This window comes from Pseudonaja textilis, chromosome 3 (assembly GCF_049901715.1).
Source record: "Pseudonaja textilis isolate UNSWEBS1 chromosome 3, rPseTex1.2, whole genome shotgun sequence".
Classification (NCBI taxonomy): Eukaryota; Metazoa; Chordata; class Lepidosauria; order Squamata; family Elapidae; genus Pseudonaja; species Pseudonaja textilis.
This window is the reverse complement of record NC_141992.1, coordinates 97,940,740-97,960,162: the sequence shown is the minus strand read 5'-3', so window position 1 is coordinate 97,960,162 and position 19,423 is coordinate 97,940,740. Positions and strand designations below refer to the sequence as shown.

The following is a 19,423-nucleotide window of genomic DNA, read 5'->3' as shown; positions in this document are numbered from 1 at the left end:
CATATCTCTCTCATCTATCTATAGCAAGGGTCTTCAAACTTGGAAAGTTTAAGACTTGTAGGCTTCAACTCCCAGAATTCCCAAGCTAACATGACTGGAGGAGGAATTCTGGGAGTTGAAGTCCACAAGTCTTAAAGCTGTCAAGTTTGAAGATCCCTGATCTATAGTGTCTATCTATCATCTATCTATCCATTCATCCATCCATGCATATCTCTCCCTTCGATCTATAGTGTCTGTCTGTCTGTCTGTCTGTCTGTCTGTCTGTGTGTCTATCTATCTATCACCTGTCAATCAATCATCCATCTATTTATCATCACATTTAGTGATTAAATGACTTCCATAGTAATGGAAATCAAAAGCCTAGAACAGTGGGGCTGGGTATTTCAGTTAATAGTCTATACTCTTAAGGAACTTCTTTTTTTTGCTTTCTTTCCCCATAGATCCCCCCCCCCCCCCAATTTGGTATTTCCTCCCAATTATTCTGGCTCCAAAAGAAATGTCATTTTTAGACTCCTCATTTTCGATGCTCCCCTGTGGCGAGGAGATAGCTGTGATAATTCCCTAGGCCACTGTGATCAATTTGTACAGCATTTTGTCAGCAAAGTCAGGTCACTCGTGGTGACTGGGATGTTAGCTCATCCAATTGGGATTTTTTTTTGGCCTGTGACCCCTAAGGAAATGGATAGGGTGCTCTCTTGGGTGCCCACCTTTCCTGGTTTGCTCAGGAAGCAGATAAAGTGGTGATCTCAGTTCCTCATTGCTGCAGGTGGAGTTCCAGACACCTTGAAAGAGACTGTGGTCTGCTCCCCGCCTCCTAAAAAAGCCATCCCTTGATCCAGGTTTGAGATGAAGATTATGTTAGAGCACAGATATTAGGAAGCAAATTCACCTAGAGGATCCATAGTTCCTGCTGAAACTGGTGTGTCAGTTACAACTTTACCTGAAGCAAGTGGATCTAGATACAGTAACTCTTTATCAGTACCCAGTTGGACTATGTAATGCATTCTACTTGAGCCTTCCCTCAAAAACTACTCAGAAATTACAGTTGGTTCAAAATGCAGCAGCCTCTGGTACTAGTACATAATACTAGTTTTTTTGAACCCTGTATTGCTTGTTGATTGGTTTGAATGTACAATTTAACACTCTTAAACATCTAAAGCCCTCTGTGGCTTAAAGTCCCAATATCTGCAGAATGGTTTATTGCAAACAGTACTGGGCCAACTTATTAGATCAAACAATGAGAAACTCTTATTGATCTGCATTTTTTCAAAGGATCAGTGGGTTGAAATGAGAACTGTTCTATGGCAATGCCCAATGTTATGCAACTTCCACTCAGTAAGGATCTGGCTAACCATCAGGAAAGAGTCCTTTGAAACAACTTTTTCAGCAGCTTTGAAAACATTATCAAACATTGATAATGTTTTCAAAGCTACTGAAAAAGTTGTTTCAAAGGACTCTTTCCTGATTTTATCATGCCATCTCCAACTACTTTCCCCCCTTGGTTTTCGTTCTTAAGTTTGGTTGGTACTTTTTTAAATCAAACTTTGTATTTAATAAACCATTGACTATTTTTTATGGTTTTCTCAAAGATTTATTGTGGCTACTTTAATTGTTTTTTATATTCTATGTAATTTGCTGAGAGGTTTTTGTTGTTGTTGTTGCTGTTTATTGCAGCAGGATAGATGTCTGTAAAATAAATAGATACATAAATTTCATTACCAAATTGTAGGGGTGCCTCATAACCATTCACTGCCCATTACTGCTTGAGCTTTGAGTAACTTGGAGTAACATCACTCTTGGATTATACCAAAATAGAATGGATCAGAGATTAACCTGAACATACTATGACTGCCTAAGTATCTGCCACCAGCTATGGAATGAAGTTGCCTCTTCTCCTAACTTTGACAGGCATATTACAACATAATCCCATGTTTCCTGCATTTCTGAGTTTAGTGTAATCTTCAGTGATACAGACGAAACAATTCCTTATGCTGACAATACAAAAACAAAAATAGAATGACTTATTCAGAGGGCAAACAGCTTCTGTAAAAAGGAAGGAAGGTGACCGTAAAGTCATCTATGTGTACATTTAAACAACTAAGGATTTTCAAATAACTGAATCATGGGAATGCATGTCTTAGATGCATAGCTCAATATTGATCCATTAATTGCTACCAAGACCTTAGCTGACAGATATTTCAATTAACTATACTGAACCTACAGTAGTAGCTTTGCCAAGTGATTTTTCCAGGGTCAGAAATATGAGCTTCTGTATGTCAAAGCTGACTAAAGGCATCACTCTTTTCCCATCTTCTACTTGCCCATTGACTGAATTCCAATGATCTATCAAGTCAGTTACAGTATCAAGGAAACAAATATAAACCGGTATTTGCTTGGGGCAAATGTCTTCTGGAAAATAGTAATCTCTGCTTTCCCCATCTTAATACCCAGATATTACTAATACAATAAGTTGTTTCACAATGGTCATGATAATAGATGTGAATAAGAATCAAACTATAGGTTATAAACTATCATTGGTATACAAGCAATAGGATAATTAGAAGACTCTGGGGTATTTAGATAAGACCCGCATTCTGGGTTTTAGAGCCATACTGGCTGAGAAGTGCATCAAAAGAGCATCATATGCTCACAAATACTTGTATAAATACAGATCTTGCATTTCCTCATGATATGCACAAGTCAAGTTCTTCCATTGCTAGCTTGAATGCAGTCTTGATCATTTGACATAGCAATACACAGAGCACTCTGTCAACCTCTTTCAGAAGCAGTGGGGCTGCAACTAATTCAAAATCAGAAAAAAAAATCTGTGAGTTCTACTTCCAATTTATCTGGAAAGCATCAACTTAGAAAATTAAGATAAAAAGTTAATTACTGTTACATCAGTATCATGTTCATTTGATTCTAACCAAAATTGTATATTACCTGTAGCACTTAGATTTTTTTTTTTTTGCATTTTCCTGTTTCTTTTCAAGCCTTTTAGCCAAGTAACTATTTTGTTTCTCTTTACTGTTAATACAATCCATCTTCAACATGGTCCCTTCTAGAGTGTGGGACTATGTCTTCTATCATCCTGAAATCGAATTAGCATGGTGTAATAACTTGAACCTCTGACCAAGGGCAGAGAAAACCAGGTTTAAATTCTGATTCATTTACTTTTGAGGTTCATTTGAGGATTCAAGTGGAACAATAACAATATCTCAATTAATGCACCCCATAAGTGTGTGAGAATAAATTGAGGAAGAAGAGAACTATATATGTGGCCATTATCTTGGAGGAAATATGAATTTCATATATAATTAATTTATCTATTCCTCCAAGATCTAAGGAGTACTATTTTCAAAAGCCCTCTCTATTTCCTTATCTCCCCACATATTCCTCTATTATTTTAAACTAAAGAGAATCTTTATTTTTATATAATTTTAGGGGGAGGGGAGGTGGAGAAATCCATAATGAATCTGAACATGTGTTGACTTACAGTCCAGTTAGATGAAGAATAATAATTTTGCTTGGTGCTGTTTGTGGATTTGATGGTGCTGACAATCTATGATACAGGATGGTTGCAAAGTTTTTATCTGCATGTTAATATACTGGTCCATCAGTGAAATCTGTCTTTGTGGTCGTGACAGCTACATGCCTCTTCACTTGAAATTATGAGGAAATAATTTACTAAAGATCTAAAATTCCTGGGTACAGTCCAACTGAAGATAAGTGTTTTAAAACTTAATTTTAAATTATTGGTTAAATGGGTTTATCTGCATCACCACAATTGTCTTCCAACAAAATGGAAGGGCTTCAATTACAGATAAAAAATGTTACTGTATGTGAAAGTGAGAATTATCAACCTACTAAAGGAGTTTAACCCCATGCCTCTATTTTTGCATGAACTGTGATGTGTCTCAAAGTAAAGGAACCTCGGGCATATATAGGCTTATAGGTCTTGTCCTCTGAGAAAAGATAAATCCTGCTGAAGAATGGGATTGTCTTTTAACTTCGTTTTACCCTGTGCTAACTATTTTACCTTGCCTGATTATCATGTAGTGTATCTGTAATATGTGTAATAGATAATATGTCTACTCATTATGGGTGCTAATTGAAAGGAGACAAGGCCAGAGTAATTAATCATGCCAAAGTGTGATGAGCAGCCTCTTCTGGGATTGCATATTTTGGGTTCATATGAATGGTCAATAATTAAATTTATTTATTGTGATGCAAGCAGTTGCACACAATTTACAAATTACTCTTGTAGCTGCTCCGGTTAAATCTGGAGAATTGGAGGGGCATCCCAGGATGGCTCTTGCTTGATGCGCAGACAGTGTCCTTGACTCTGCTGGGCTTCCCCACCCCCACCCCAGGGGTATCTGAACCGTCCCTCTGCTGGTGGCCACTTTCTAGTATGTTTCTGTTGTTGAAATATCTTTGTCTGTGTGACAGTAATGACAGTAATCCTCTTTCAGTCCTTATGCAGAGAAGAGCAAGCTTAAATATTGAAATCTATTTGAAATCTCAACACTATCAAATTTATAGGCATAAGCCCAGCATTTCAAGTATCTGTTTTTAATATAAATTCAGAAAATTTGGAAAAATCTTCTCGAAGCAAGATCTCCCTCCCTCTCGGCATCTACCTTAGTGGGCACTCCGATGGAGTGGTAGGAAGGATGTTACGTTTTATTCTTTTGTATAATAAAAAAAATCAAACATGGAAATGAACAGCAGTCACGATGGTTGCATTTTTTTTTTAAACCAAATGTGTTGAAATTTTATTTGGTAAATTTATTTCCCATAGGGTCCCTTTCCCTCCCCCCCCCCCCCATGATATTCAAATGTTCTGAGAATTTAATTCTTAATTACAGTGGGAGAGTCTCGGCCGCTTTTCTCTTGCCTGAAAAGAATTGAGCAATTTGTAATCGTTGGTGTTTAACGTTTTAACACCATGGAAGTCAATGACCAACGACAAATGTCCCTTCCCGCTGATTGAAAAGGGAAGGTTTTGCCCCGTTGTCAATTTCCCTAAACCCAATTCCAGCCAAACAAAGACCGAAGAGGAGGCTAAGCATTGTTAAAAGTAGCCAGAATATTGCTCAGAGGGAAAAAAACAAAAACAAAACTCATTTCCCAAGCCTTGATTTTGAGCCCTGATTTTCGACTGCGGGGTGAGAAAAAAAAAAAGCTGTGTTTCAGGAGCCAGCAATGCCTTTTCTTGGTTCTTGCTTTTCCCTGCGCCCAGCCCTGCCACATTCATTCAACGCCGGTTGAGGTTTTTCTGCAGATTTAATGGCAGTATTATTTGTGGTTGATTATATATCCAGCCATCTATACCTGGCCCTTGCCTCCGTTTCCCTGCTGAGTAAAGCCCGGACAGATGTAGAGCAGTTACATCCAAAGAATTGGATTAGAAATAAATGTCACGGCAAAGAAAGGCTGTGATACGAACGTTCAGGAAATCCTACCTAGCGAAAAGAAGCGTGTTAAGGCAAGCTTACTCCGGTTCGGAAACGCGCATTTAATCGCGCGATCCCAGGAATCCTAAAAGGGAAGCCCGGCCAGGGAAAGGGCCTCTGGATCCGAACGAAAAACGTTCCCTAAAAATGAACTGAAAATGAAAAGGCTGGGAAGTGGAAGCTCTCTTCGGTCAGGGATGGCCGAGGTGGTTAATTGCAAGCAGAAATGGATTTTTCCTTCCGTTTCTGATCCGCGCGTTACCTCCCCCCACCACCCGTCCCCTCCAGCGCGCACACACACACAAGCGTGAACACCGTTGTCTAATAGCTTTGGGTGCCTTTTCAACTCGGTTCCCACGTTCGGGCTGAGAATTTGAGGTGGGGGGGAGAGAGGGAGGGAGAGAGAGGGGAGCAGGGAGGGAGAGATGAAGATGAACGAATTTTGCAGCGGGCTTGCTTTCAACTTTCTATCAAAAAGCGGCTGCTCTCCACGTCTCGTCTCAAGGGAGGCTAGGACTTTTTTTTTTTTTTGCCACGGAGATGGCAGTTGGTCAGGTGCCAGAAAAAAGAGAGCTTGGGGGTTCGTGGGAAGTGAGGAAGCAAAACAAAATGCCATGTTTACCTCAAGACTTTTAGGCTCATAAACCACCTCCGGTCTCTTGAAAGAGCCCGGGATACGCTCACCTTATTTTCTCCAACACAGTCTTGAAAACAATGGATCCAGTGAGTTTCTTTACCGAAGAGGGTGTGTGTGAGAGAGAGAGAGGGAGGGAGAGAGAGGCAGAGAGGGAGAGGGGAGATGGAGAGAGGGAGAGGGGGAGGGAGAGGGGGAGAGAGAGGGGAGGGAGGGGAGAGAGAGGAAGGGAGGGAGAGAGGGAGAGAGAGATGGAGGGAGGGAGGGAGAGAGAGATGGAGGGAGAGAGAGAGAGCGAGAGAGAAAGATGGAGGGAGGGAGAGAGAGAGGGAGAGGGGAGGGAGAGAGGAAGGGAGGGAGAGGAGAGAGAGAGAGAGAGAGAGAGAGAGAGAGAGAGAGAGAGAGAGAGGAGGGAGGGAGAGACAGAGAGGAGAGAGATGGAGGGAGGGAGAGGAGGGAGGGAGGGAGGGACAGAGAGAAAGAGAGAGGGAGGGAGGAAGAGAAAGGGTGACAGAGAGGGAGGGGAGAGAGGGGGAGGGAGGGAGTTTGGGCCAAGGTCTTAACCAAGAATTTTGGTCAGGCTTCCGAGTAGTTCAACTCAAATCCCCACCAGGTTGGAGAAAGGGAAAGGGGTCGCGGCGAAGGCTGCCGGTCGGCAGGAGGCGGAGAACAGCCCATTACCTCAGCGCGAAGCGAAGGGCCTCGGAGAGACCCGAAAGCCTCAGTCTTCGCGCTCCCTGAGAGGGAAGGAAAAACCCCTTTCGCTGAGCCTGGCAGAGACCGGCTGCGCTAAGCGCTTCTTGCCAGCGGTTCTCCTAAGGGGGGTGGGCAGGAAGGGTCCACTGCTGGAAAGGAAAGCCTGCTTATTGTCCTTGCATCAAGCTCCCAAATGTTACATTGAGGTCTGGGGCGGTGATGAACCCGTCAGGGCAGGAAAAGGCCACTTTTTGAAGACAACCTTAAAAACTACAGACGGGGCGGGGGCTGGAATGAGCTGGGCTCGCGAAGAAAGGCGGGTGCTTTCGAGGCCTCCTTCTACGTTGAGCGGGAAAGGGCTTGGGCTCCCCTGGCTGGGCAGCTCAAGGAAGGGAGAGAAAATCCACCTGGGGATGGAAAGGCCGATGGTTGCAACTCCCCCGCGGAAAGGGTCCCAGAGACGCCTCGCCTACGATGCGAAAGGCTGCAGGAAGAGGGATCCGACGGGAGACTGGCAGAGTCTCGCAGTCCAGAAAGGCAAAAAACAACAAAAAAACCAACAAACCCCAAGAAGACGCGGTTGCGGGCGCCTCTTCTTGCCTCAGCGGCCTCCCAGAGTCTCTCCAAGATCCTTTCGGGGTCCATTTTCCCCGCCCAGATTTTTTGAAAGGAGGCGCGCCGGGATTGGCTGCGGGGGCGGGGCTTCCCTGCGGAAAGTGACGTCACGCCCTCTCCCTGCAGTGTGAATGAATCAAAGCTGCGTTCTCTGGGCCAGCAACTCAGCCTAAGCAGGCGACTGCTGCAGCAATCACTTTCCAACCAAGCTGGAATAAGCAGGAGGGGACTCCAAGGGGATCTGAAGCCAGTTGGGGCCAACCTTCTGCAAATCGAGAAGGATCGGTCCCGAATAGACTTCATATTTTTTTTATTCTGAGTTGTTTTTTAATTTACTTTTTTTTTTTTGAAATAACAATCCCCTTGGGTGTTTTTCCCTCCCCTTCACCCAGCGTTTTCGTCTTCTCTGTATATTGAAATAAAATGATGCAAAGCTCAGCACTCGCTACGGAAGGTTCTGTCAAGGGGCTTCCAGAAATTCTTGGTGTGCCAATGCAACGTAAGGAATCTTGTTTTTTTTTCCCCCTCCCTACTCTCTCTTTCTCTCTCTCGTTTCCCACGTTAATTTAATAACCAAGAAATGTGGCGATTTGGGGAGCTTGAATGGTGCAGGGAGGGTAGCTATTAAAAACAGCTGCGTTGTCCACGTTAGAAACAAGGGGAGAAGATTCTGCGTGGCAGATATGTGTACATTGGCGTGTGTCTCTCTTAGGGGGGCCTTGTGCGAGGGATCTTCCAAGGTTGTGACCAGGAGGAGGACAGGTTGTTTTGCAGGGTTGTCTTTTTGCCTTATGGATCAATACATCCTAGCGCTGGGAGCAACATGCCAGATGGCGAGTGGCGGCGGCTCACGGCTTATTATACTCAACAGGAGTGAGTTCCGCTGAGTTTCATGGCTCTGTCTCCCAAATAAGCGGGTTAATGGTCAGGATGCTGGGCAGACACCAGCATGGCCTGACCGTGGAGTCGGGAGGGCTGGACAGCGGCTTACCAGAAGTTTGGCTCTGGCTTCTCTCGCTTGTGAGCCCCTGGTTCCCCTTCCATTGCCCTTCAGTTCATTTACTGTCTTGTTTTGAGTCACTTTATTGGGCCGGATGTTGCTTGCGTTTGGGGGCATCTCCGGGTAGTGGTGGTGGTGGTGTGTGTGTGTGTGGGGGGGGGTGTTAAGCTTCCTTTAGCGAAGAGGAGAATGGAAAACAGCCGGGCCTGCATTTGCTGCAGACGCGAGAAAACGAGGAGCGTCGATGCTGTGTCGTGAGAAGGCGTCTTTTGCTCCCTGCAAAGAGGGGACGGGTTCATTGCTTGAAATCTCCCCTTGGAGGTTTCGTGGATCGCGTGAGGTGCGTCAAGGAAGCGGGAAGTGGATGGAAAACCGGTGGCCGAAGCGGGAGTGTGCCCTTGCCCTTCAAGGCAACACGCATACAAGGAATAAGAGAGAAGGGGGGGGGTTGTCTCTGGAGAATATTTCATATGTACACCTCTCCCCTCTGATGGGCCTTCTTTTTCCAGCCTGAGATCTGCTATGAATTGGGCCTTCGTGAGCAACAAGCCTCTGTTGGCCTCGGTCCCGCTTCCTTGTGTCCCGGCGGATCTGCTCATCGACCCGCCCTGCAACTGTGTTGAGTCAGAAGCAAGTCCCTCTGATTTGACCGGGGCGGACCTTCAGGAAGAGCCCCGCTCGCCTCCCGAAAGGGGCCTTCCTAGAAGTGCGTCAACCTCGCTTCCAAGTCAGAGAGCTTGCTTCCTGGGGGCGCGGGGGGGGGGAAGGAACTCGGGAAACTTCCTTTTGGAGAAAGAGCCACCGTTTGGCCTCGGTCACAAAATTAGGTGCTTGGCGATTAAGCAAGCCGGGAATGCACAGTTGGCGCTGATGGGAGCTTTCCCGTTTTCTAGGCAGAAGGTGAGGTGAAGGGCTCGGTCCCAGACTGGAACAGGATCCGACGCTTCTTAAAGACGGTCACTCTGGAGAAAGGGAGGATTTCCCACTGGGGGGGGGGGCTGCCTGCCCCCGCTAGTTTGTCTCAACGCCACCGCATAAGGTCGGACGGAGGAGGGCCTGGCGGGTGTGCTTTGGCCCGAAGGAGGAAGCGCCTTTGGGAATCGGAGTCTTGCCAGACAGCCCCGGTGAAGCCAAAGCGAAGGTTCACTTCAGGTCAAGGGAAGCCTAGGAGGGGCAAGTTAGGCAAAATTCCCCTCGCCAGGCACCTTGGCGTCGCACCCCCCCCCTTCCCTTTCTGCACGGCTTCGAGGGAGCCAACCCTCCCCTCAGCCCGAAGGTCAAAGAGGCCGAGGGTCTCCTGGGTAGCAACAGTGGCGCTGGGACTTGGCCAGGACAGGTCAATTGCTCTCCCCCCTCCCCCACGTACCGCTTGAGGTTCAGCGTGGTGCCGAAGCAGCGCCGCGAACTTACAAAGTTGGCTAAGGTCCTGCCCAACAACGGTGGTTAACCCGTCGGGTCTCATTGCTTGTCGAACTGCCCTGTGGCAGAGTCCCGCTGTCCGGTACTCCATCCTCGGCTGGCAGTCCCTGACTTGCCAGCCTCTTCGAGTTCTTCTGTCGTCCACCTGTTCGTTGCCCTGGCTCACACCGGGCGGTGCAGGCTCCTTCTCCAGGGCGAGCCGGATGCTTCCCGTAGGCGTCCTTTTTTTTTTTTCCCCAGAGGCGAGCGCTCCGCAAGAGGAGGCTTCGTTTCGCTTCCAGTCCATGGAAGGCGAGGATCGCCTCCGTCCCCGCCCGTTGCACGGAGAGAGGGGATTGGGGATTTGTCCCAAGGAGGCGGCAGGTTCGCTGGTCCCAGGAAGAGGGAGGTCGATTAGTGGGAATCCCAGGCCCGCCTTTCATAAGCAAGGCAGCCCGTCCACCCCGATCCTGTCCCCGCTGAGAGGTTTTTTTTTGCCACCGCCACTCCATTTCCTCCCAGGCCAGCTTGACTTAGGGTGCTGGTTTCAGAAGTGCCAATGTGGAAACAGCAGGCGGGCGACTTTCTAGTGGATCGGGCTGCCGGTTAAGAAACCTGGCCGGGTTCTCGGTTGGCCCTGTCACCGGCAACCCTTGCCCGAAAAGGGCCTGGCGGGCAGGTGAGTTGGCCTGAAAACAACCTTTCATTTGGGCAGCAACACCTTCGCGCCTCACCTAAGGCAGAGCCCGACTTGGGTTGAGTTGGTTTCGCACCTTGAGTGAAGTCAGCCATTTTCAACCAAGGCGTTGCACCTTGTCTGAACCCAGTAGTAATGGCTGGTCAAGCAACCAGAGTTGAATTACCATGAATTTTAGGGCGATTTATATCCCGACTTTTCCTCCAAAACGCCGGGGGTCTTACCCCATCCCTCCGCAAGTCTAGATTTTACTGGAAAGAGATTTCCGACGGTTGATTTCACCGCATTGTCTTGATGCGGCCAACCTCTTGGAAAATGGGAAGTTTTGTGAAACGTGAATTGTGAAACCCTGATCTGGCATGATTTGACGTGTGGTAGACCCGAGATTGTCAGGAAGGCTGTTGTTAACGTCGAACCGGCTTGATTTCTTCATATCTTACCACCTCCTGCTTTAATTTCTTTTCCCGGGCCGGCGTTTATTCAAATCAAGACTCCTTTCTTGATTCTCCTCTTGGTGGAAAACCGTCCTTACCTTCTTTTTAAAAACGTCAGTGCAGGACAAGTCCTTTTATTTTCTTGGAAACCAATTCCCACTAAATTAGGGAGGAGGAACCGACTAAGAGCAGGAAGGCAACTCCGTAACTCTCTGCAAACCATGTGCCCCAAATTTATAGCCTGGGTCACTGCTCGAGTTTGTCTAATGGAGAGTCAATTGGTTCCATTCAATTAGGCTAGAATATAACTCAGAAAGTCCGTTAAATTCCAATTATCTAACCGCTGATGTGTGTGCATTCTCACTTTTTCACCTGCCTTGCTTTTCCATGCCAAGAGCCATCGGTATTTTTCTCTCATCAGTTAACAGTGGGGTGCCCATCTCTCCCTCTCCATAGATCTGCTCACATACATGCATACTTTTTGTACCTTTGTACACACAATCCAATGTCAACTTCAATGCCCTAAGCATACTAATACCGTGTCAGCGCGAGAACTGTATGAAACTTTGCATACCTTCCACACCTTCGCAGCTTTCCCTGTTCTTTTTGACTACAAACGTGCTGATTGACAGCAGGGATCATGAAAAGGCTGATGTTTTGTTGGTTTGATGGGGCATTTTAGGAGCAGTTTTTCTGTGCTTCCTTTCTCCAGGGTCTGCACCTTCATAGCTTTTCACACACGACTTCTTCTCCTTTAGCTTTTTAAAGCTGCCCTGCCCCCAAAAGCCATCTTGGTTCCCAACAGTTCTGGCCTTTCCCAGTTCTTCCTCATGCAGGAGATGGGGGCGCTCTGAGGGGCTCTTTCATGGGTGGCTCCTCACTTGGAGGCACAGTCAGATCCTTTCCTGATTATCCCTTCTTCTCTCTGGGTCATGCTGGGGAGAAAGCCCCACTTGGTTGCGTCAGGCCTCGAAAGGATGGTGGATTGTAGACTCAGGTCGTCTTTTCCCAATGTGGTACTCCCAGATTAGGAAAGGTTGCGTTGGCCTCCTAAAACATTTGGGAAACCCATGGATGAGGTAGGGTGGGGTGTGTCCTTAGATTTGTTTTCAGCTCCCGAGTATTGGTGGAATAAGATCCCAAAAACATCTCCTTACTTCGCTGAGAGGGAGTTTAGCATGGGAGTCAGTTTCCTTGCATTTTTTCCTAATAACCAAGTAATCCCGGTTCAAAAGCCCAAGGTTGGTGGTTCCAAATCAAGACTCCGCTCTTTCTGTCTTTCTTCATCATTTTCTCTCCTTTTTTTTTAACTCCCCCCTGCGACGTATCTCCAAGGCAAACAGGCTGCTGTGAACGAGAGAAAGGGCCTTCATGTGGGAATGCAGCCTTTTCCCCCAGTTCAGAGCCCCCTCGGGGCAAAAGGCGCTGTAGTGGAGAGGTTCTCTTCCCTTATACAGCTGACCTCTGCTCTAATCCGCTGTAATTGCTGGAAGCTTAAGTGGGACCTGGAAAATTTGTGGGAAATCAGCAAATTTCGCTTAACTGTATTTGAGGTAATAACATATCCCTCTTCCCAGGGTGGGGAATAAAATCGATTTTCCGGCTTTCCCTCCCCCGCCGCTTTCCCGGGGTTTTCTGCCCTGCACATGGCTTAGAAATGGAGCAAAGACAAGAAGGCTCCGTTTGCCACCCTCCAACCAGGCACAACAATCAGCTGCGCTTCGTTTATTTTCTATTGGCGAAAGGCGAGGAAGGGCTAAGAGCTGGAACAAGCCGCGGTTAATAAAAAGCTGACGATGCATAATTTGCTTGACTTTTCCAGTCACAGTTTTCACCAACCGATTCGGTGCAAATGTGCCTTAATTCGAGCAAAATACCAAGCTTACCCTCCGTGAAGAGAAAAACAGGGCAAACAGTTGGGATGACTTCCTTAGGTGATCCCGTGTCTTGCTGTAGATAAACTGCTTGAGGGAGGGAAGAAAGTCTGAGAAAATCCACCTTTCGTGGTCGTGGGATCGAACAGATTCATCCAAGGCGCTAAACTAGGATGTCATTTGCTTGCTGTAGGCTCAGATATGAGAATCCGAACATTATGTTCTACCCAAGAAGCCCAGTTTGAGCAAAGTCTGATATGTAAATGCGTCCATTGGCTTTAATTCGAATGACACACGGGAAGGATACATGTACATATTTCGATTGTGGAAAGCTCATTTCTTCTCCACCTTGGTGGGTAGGGCATAATTAGACTAGCCATTTTGCATTTTCCACATAGATTCAACCATTCTCTCCTTCAACTCCTCTAGTTCCTCGAAACATGCTTCGGTGTGGAACCCGGATTGTAGGTTAAATATCTCTTCCCTTTCTTCCGATTTGATAGTGGGGAGAATTTCAAGGCTCGAAACAAAGGCTGCTCCCTGTTCATCACAGCTGGGATCTGCCTCAGTCTTTTAGGAGATAGCTTTCCGAGTTCCGAAAAGATTCGGATTAACCGAAATCGCTGCGGTGCTCTTCTCTGCTTTCCTGCCCAATCTTGATTCGGTTTTAGCGCGTTTCGGTTGTATGAGTTCCGCACTTTATTTCACCGACAGTTGCTTTACCTCTGCTAGTTAGGGCAGTCAGTAGATACAACAAGCAGCTTAGAGTTACGAAAACCAACCATCAGAAGCAAAAGATTAAACAAAGAGTGAAGGGCGTAATCATGGAGAGAAAGGCAGGTAGAGAGGCAGGTAGAGAGGCAGTATTCAGCTTGGCAAATACCTATTTTTTAATGTTATGCAACGGCAGACATACACTCTAATGTGTATTTTTCCAATTTTTTTATTGCGCCGCATGCAAGTGGATCGGGCCAGGTATGTAGATGGGATGGCCTGTAAGAGCAGGTCCCATGTTAAGTGCGGGAAAGATAACACTCGAGGGGAGCTGCAGCCCGTCACATCCCGGAGGCTTTGAGTGCTCAGATGCTTGGCGGTTTTAGGAAAAATCTGATCTTATCGGCAAAGAGGGGCTTCTTTGGGGTTGCCTGCAATCGTTTTTTTCCCCTTCTTGTAGAGTCCACAATGGTTTGTCTAAAATCGCAAGTCCAGTTGGAATCTGAGAGAAGAGCCTGAAATAGCATTTTTAACCTTAAGCAGAATACGGATCTGGCACGTTTTGCCGCAATGTACTTTTCCTCCCTCAAATGAGTGTATTTTAATTTCACTTGGGACCTTTACCGACCCAGAAAGAATAGCGGAAGGAGGGGAAAGTTATCCTCAAAATAAAGAAACGTGGAAATAAATTGCTGGCATATTTTTAAGGATATGCTAATCTTCGTCTTTCTCACCTTTTGTTTTGGAAGAAGCTACAGGAAAAAAAAAGATTGAATTATTGAGACCAAAACAAATAAAACCTCTTGTCTTTTCAAAACTATAGCTTGGAAGCATAAACGTTACAATGAAAAATTGTACATTCTTTTCGAAAGTCATATTTGCGGGGGAAGGAGGAATAGGTATACGGAATTCAGTTATTGCTCGGTGTGTCAAAAAGACTGTGAGTCTCTTCAAAAACAACAACAACGAAACAGCCCTCCGTCTCTTCCTCATCCCCAGGCGGGACGAAAGAATCCCGACCATTTTGGATCTTTGCTTGGGACCAGAGGAATCCCTGTCCTCTGCAGGCGATGGTGAACCGGACGGGTGTTGGAAGGAAGGGAAGAGTCTCGCAGGCTCGACCTGTAACCAGAGATCGGTCCTTCTCCAAGGGCCTTTAGTCCTGGCGAACATAATTCTCTCCTGCAGACGAAGGGCTCTCCCACCAATTCATTTTGTTGAATTTCTGTTTTGGCTCCGGTAGAACGAGCACGGATGCCTCTCTCCCTCCTTCCCAGCCTAGCCTTCTCTGGGACGGGAGGAACAGCGGCGGGCGGGCGGGCGAGCTCCAGGGAGCGAATACACCAATTGACTTCTAGGGGTCAGGATGGCGAAGGTTTCCTCGGGAGGTTCGAACGGCTCTCGAAGCCTCTTGAGCTGCTCGTCGCTTCAAGGGGAGGCCCGAGGGGAGCCCTAAGAGAGGCAGCCCGTGAAGGAGAGCAACTTTGAAAGGGATCGTCCCCCAAGAGGGGAAACGCAACCGAGAAGCCGCCCGGTTCCTTCAACGGCAGCCCGGAGGGTTCCTTTCGCCCGATCGGAAGCCAGTCAAGAAGCCGCCGAAACCTCCCTATCGCTTTTCTGCCCCACCGCTCCCCTGGAGGCTGGCCCAGGCAGGCCTGTTTTTCTAACCCCCGGGGGGTTCGTAATGAAACTGGGTTCGCCTTCTAAGGAAAATCTGGAGGGGAAAAAGGCGCCGCCGTAGGATGCGGAAACCCTGCCCGCCTTCACTTCTGACAGGCGGGGCAGACATGGAAGTCCGTTCGTAAAATGCAAATGAATTCAAATATATTTACGCTTCGCGGCCGAGAGACTGAGCGCCGCGGAAAGGGAAGAGGCGGCCTGCCACCCCTCCCCGCCCCCTCCGGCTCCGGGGAAACTACTCCGCGTCTCCCTTCCAGCGAGAAAGCTCCGTTAGAGGCCTTTTGGACAAGCGCTAAAGAGCGCGTGGCAGGCAGAGAGGCCTTTTTACCTCTTGGGGAAGGAGCGCTAACCTCGCTGTGCTGAGGGAGGGAGGGAGGGAGGGGCGCGCGAAACCAGGTAATGGTGCCCCCGTTTCGGAAGCGCCTCAGAAATTAGAAGCGAAGAGCAACGAGGCCTCCGAGGTGTTTTGGGCCCAGTGCGGCCTAAGAGGACCGAGATCCTCCGCTTTCCTAGATGAGAGAACAAGCACTTACTTCTCTCCTCTAATGGATTGAATGCTCGGGTTCTCTGGCAGGCATCAAAGGCTTGACCTGAATTCAGCCATCTTTACCTTTCCTTTGCTTTCTTTTTGATTTGTGTATGTGGTTTTTTTAAAAAACAAGCTTGTTTTTTGATCTAAAGTTTTAGTCTCTTATTGGAGAAGAGAACCAGCCAAAACAGATCATGAAACAGATGAGATGATGAAATGATAATAATTACTGCCTCCCAATTCCTTCTTTTCCTTTTATTGCAACAAAGTCTGTCCAGAATTCAACAAATAATCTACTGCAGAGCCTAACAGTAGCCAACAAATGAAAAAAAGATTAGTCAAGAGTTCGTCTGTAGAGTTGGATTTTTTTTGTTCTCAGAGCAATGACTAGAAGGACAAATCAAGATCAATTTCAATAAATCTTGCCCTCTGGTGACATTAGAGGCCTCACACCCAAAATGGTTTGAAAAGCATGCAGCTTCTGTCCTAGAGAAGTCATGCTCAACTCTAATGAAAGAGATCACTCACTGTTGTATGTCAAAAATTTGTGACAAGTAGTTATAAGTTGATCTATGGCATCAGAATCTTAAGGAAGAACACACATCTTATTCCTTGTATAAGTTTCTAAAGACTTTCTGAATATTGGATAATGAATTTCCATTTTATATATCTTTAAGAATAACTTATAATTCATTTGGGTGTACGGAGAATCAGCTTTTGCAAATAATACATTTAGGCCTTTTTCCCCATGAACTTTGTGGTAGCTCTCTTAATTGCTCCTGCAATTGTACTAACAGATCCTTAAGCTTAGCTTGATGAGTTTTGGATCAGAGGCATGATTCAGCAGTGCAGACTGTAGATCAATTTAAGATTAATCTTCATGAATTTATTCTCTTTGTTCATCAAAATGGTATCTTGGAAAAAAGAATTGTGTTGTATTGGGACAAATATGAATTTATTGCAGGAAAGGAACTTTTAAAAACAAAATGAGCAGATGAAACCATTTATATCTCAGTTATCTAATTTAGGACAATAATATAAAAAGATCAGAAAAAAGAAAGCTGAAGAGACCAGTACTTAACACCCCTGTAACTAGATATTTTTGAAAAAGTCAGTGTAAATTTACACCATATCAAATGGATCCTGTGGTCCTTCCTGTAGTACTTTGGTCCTTTAAACGAATTAACATTTGTTTGAGTTTCAGAGGCTATGTGGAAAATTCTCACAATCTTTTCCTTCCAACCCCCTCTAATTAACCTGAGACTCAGTCTGTTGGGATGTTTCCTAGGTGGACCATAATTGAAGCTCATAAAAGCCGATCCATCATGCTGTGATGGTTTTCCTGGACCTATTCTTCAAATCAAATGATGGAGACTGGCATAATTGTTTTCTTGAGCTTGTTTATAAAGTCTAGTGAATGTTATCTGGTGGATCAGTTCTGCTTTTCTCCACAATCCTGGCTAGAAAGTTTTTTTTTTTAAAAAAAGGACAAGGAACAGATTTCAATATGTGTTCAATATAAGTTGATATGCCTGAGAAAAAAAATCACAAAGTTAAAAAACCACTCTTGGACTCAAGAAGAGTCCTCCTAAAAATGTTGTAGAAATACAGATAATAGATAATCAGAGTTGGAAGGGACCTTGTAGGTCATCCAATCCAACCCCTCGCCCAAGCAGCAGACCCTATATCATTTCTGACAAATGGTAGTCCAATCTCTTCTTGAAAGTCTCAAGTGATGGCGCTCCCACAACTTCCGAGGGCAAGCTGTTTCATTGGCTGATTGTTCTCACTGTCAGAAAATTTCTCCTTATTTCCAGGTTAAATCTCTCCTTGTTCAGTTTCCATCCATTATACAGTTATTGTTGCCTTTGCTGTTGTCAATATAATGAATACATAAATTAATTTCTTTGTCCATGCTTAAAGATGGTGACTACTTTTGTATCTCATAATATTTAACACAAGACATATTCCTAATGAATAATCTTACAAATAACTTGATAAACTACTAACGCGTCCCTTTAACTACTACACAACATTGAATCTCATTAGCATTGATAGAAAATAAGAGTTATTAATTACCTGGGGGTAGTTATTATTAACTACATTGTATTTTATTTACATTTAAATTAAATCAAAATGAGGTTTTGATTTGGATTTAGCTGCTCTTTTGTGCAGCCCCAGCCATTTGTTGGCAAATATCACTTGTCCAGTGGCCAGGTGCAGAACTAAGTCTGAAAAAAGATTAGGTTCTCTATTTTTTCCTTCAAAGCATAAATACATGCAAAATGAGACAGGTGACAATCCCCAATGAAAAGATTCATCATCTATTCTTTGTTACTGATATTGTGCAATTAATTCTGAAACAACTCGATATTTACTTACCTAGTGACAAACTTTTTCTGTTTATGTCTCAGTAACCATCTATAGGAGTGCACTGTATATGCATTGATTGGATACAATAATCATGCAGGTTTTTTAAAAAATATTTTGAATATAGTGCATTATGTACTGACATATGTACATGGGTGTTTGAATTTGCAATTAGTTTGGAAGGACATCCATCTTGCAAATGAAATTGTGAAATAGTTATTTCAATTGAAGGATTGGATGAAGTGTGAGGGAGACTTAATTGTGGATAAACTATCACATTAAATTAATTGTGTGTGTGTGTGTATGTATATGTATATGTATATATATATGTATGTGTGTGTGTGTGTGTATATATATATATATATATATATATATATATGTGTGTGTGTGTGTGTGTGTGTGTGTGTGTGTATTTGTTTTCTTATAAGCTGAATACCATATATATGTATGTATGTATGTATGTATGTATGTATGTATGTATGTATATGTAGCTCTAGGTGTGTTTGGGTCTTTTCCCGTGTAAGATTAAGAGTATCTTGGCGATGTTTCGGTGAGGTCCCACTGATATACATGTATGTATGTATGTATGTATGTATGTACGTATCGTATAATGGTGTTGCTTGTCACACTTAAGCATATTGCAATGTATATTATTTCACAGATTTTTCCTCAGAGTTTATTAAACTATTACTCTTTTGGTTCTATCCCTGGCTAATCTTCTAATTATTTGAAATGTCACTTTTATTATCTCTATCAATTCCCTGAAATCTCATATTCCTTCTTACTTTATAGGGTCTTAACATTTTGTCTTATTCAGATAAAAAAGCATTTGAAGGACTCTGTCACAGGGAGAGGAGGAGGGAAACAATTTTAAAGCAGCAAAACGTACAGATATGTTATAAGCCAGCTGAATAGTCAGCTATGTCCATATTTTTTTCTTACCCATTCATGTTTATTCATGAACTTTCCTTGACTGTTGAGTATATGTGATCCCTCATTAACGTATATTTTCATTTAGAGTAAAAATATTTCAGAGTTGATTATTTTGGGGGATTATTATTAATAATATTAATAGTGGATTTATTTACATATCACTTTTGCTCCCAAATAGAATTTTGTACTTATACATTCCATTACCGATAGTGTTTCATCTCTTTAAATTCTCTATAGCTTGTTTTCGTTCAATTTCTGTAGAATTCAACACTTCTGTATAAAGACAGAGGGAGTGATAAAGGGCAGGAAGGGATATTTGCCCAAGCATGGCATTGAACCTCCCGTTCTGAAAGCTGGAACCTTTTTTCAGGCACATTTTCCATTTATTCA

General features: G+C 44.7%; 1 protein-coding gene across 1 annotated transcript in view; it reads left to right on the top strand.

The window, feature by feature from the left end:
- The first annotated feature begins 7,548 nt into the window (after positions 1-7,548).
- The window catches only part of LHX4 (LIM homeobox 4), a 62,912-nt gene continuing 51,037 nt past the window's right edge, over positions 7,549-19,423 (top strand). Inside the window, exon 1 of the mRNA XM_026703460.2 lies at positions 7,549-7,903. Coding sequence (XP_026559245.1) covers positions 7,828-7,903 — 76 coding nt within the window. The 5' untranslated portion in view covers positions 7,549-7,827. The remainder of the gene's footprint in view (positions 7,904-19,423) is intronic.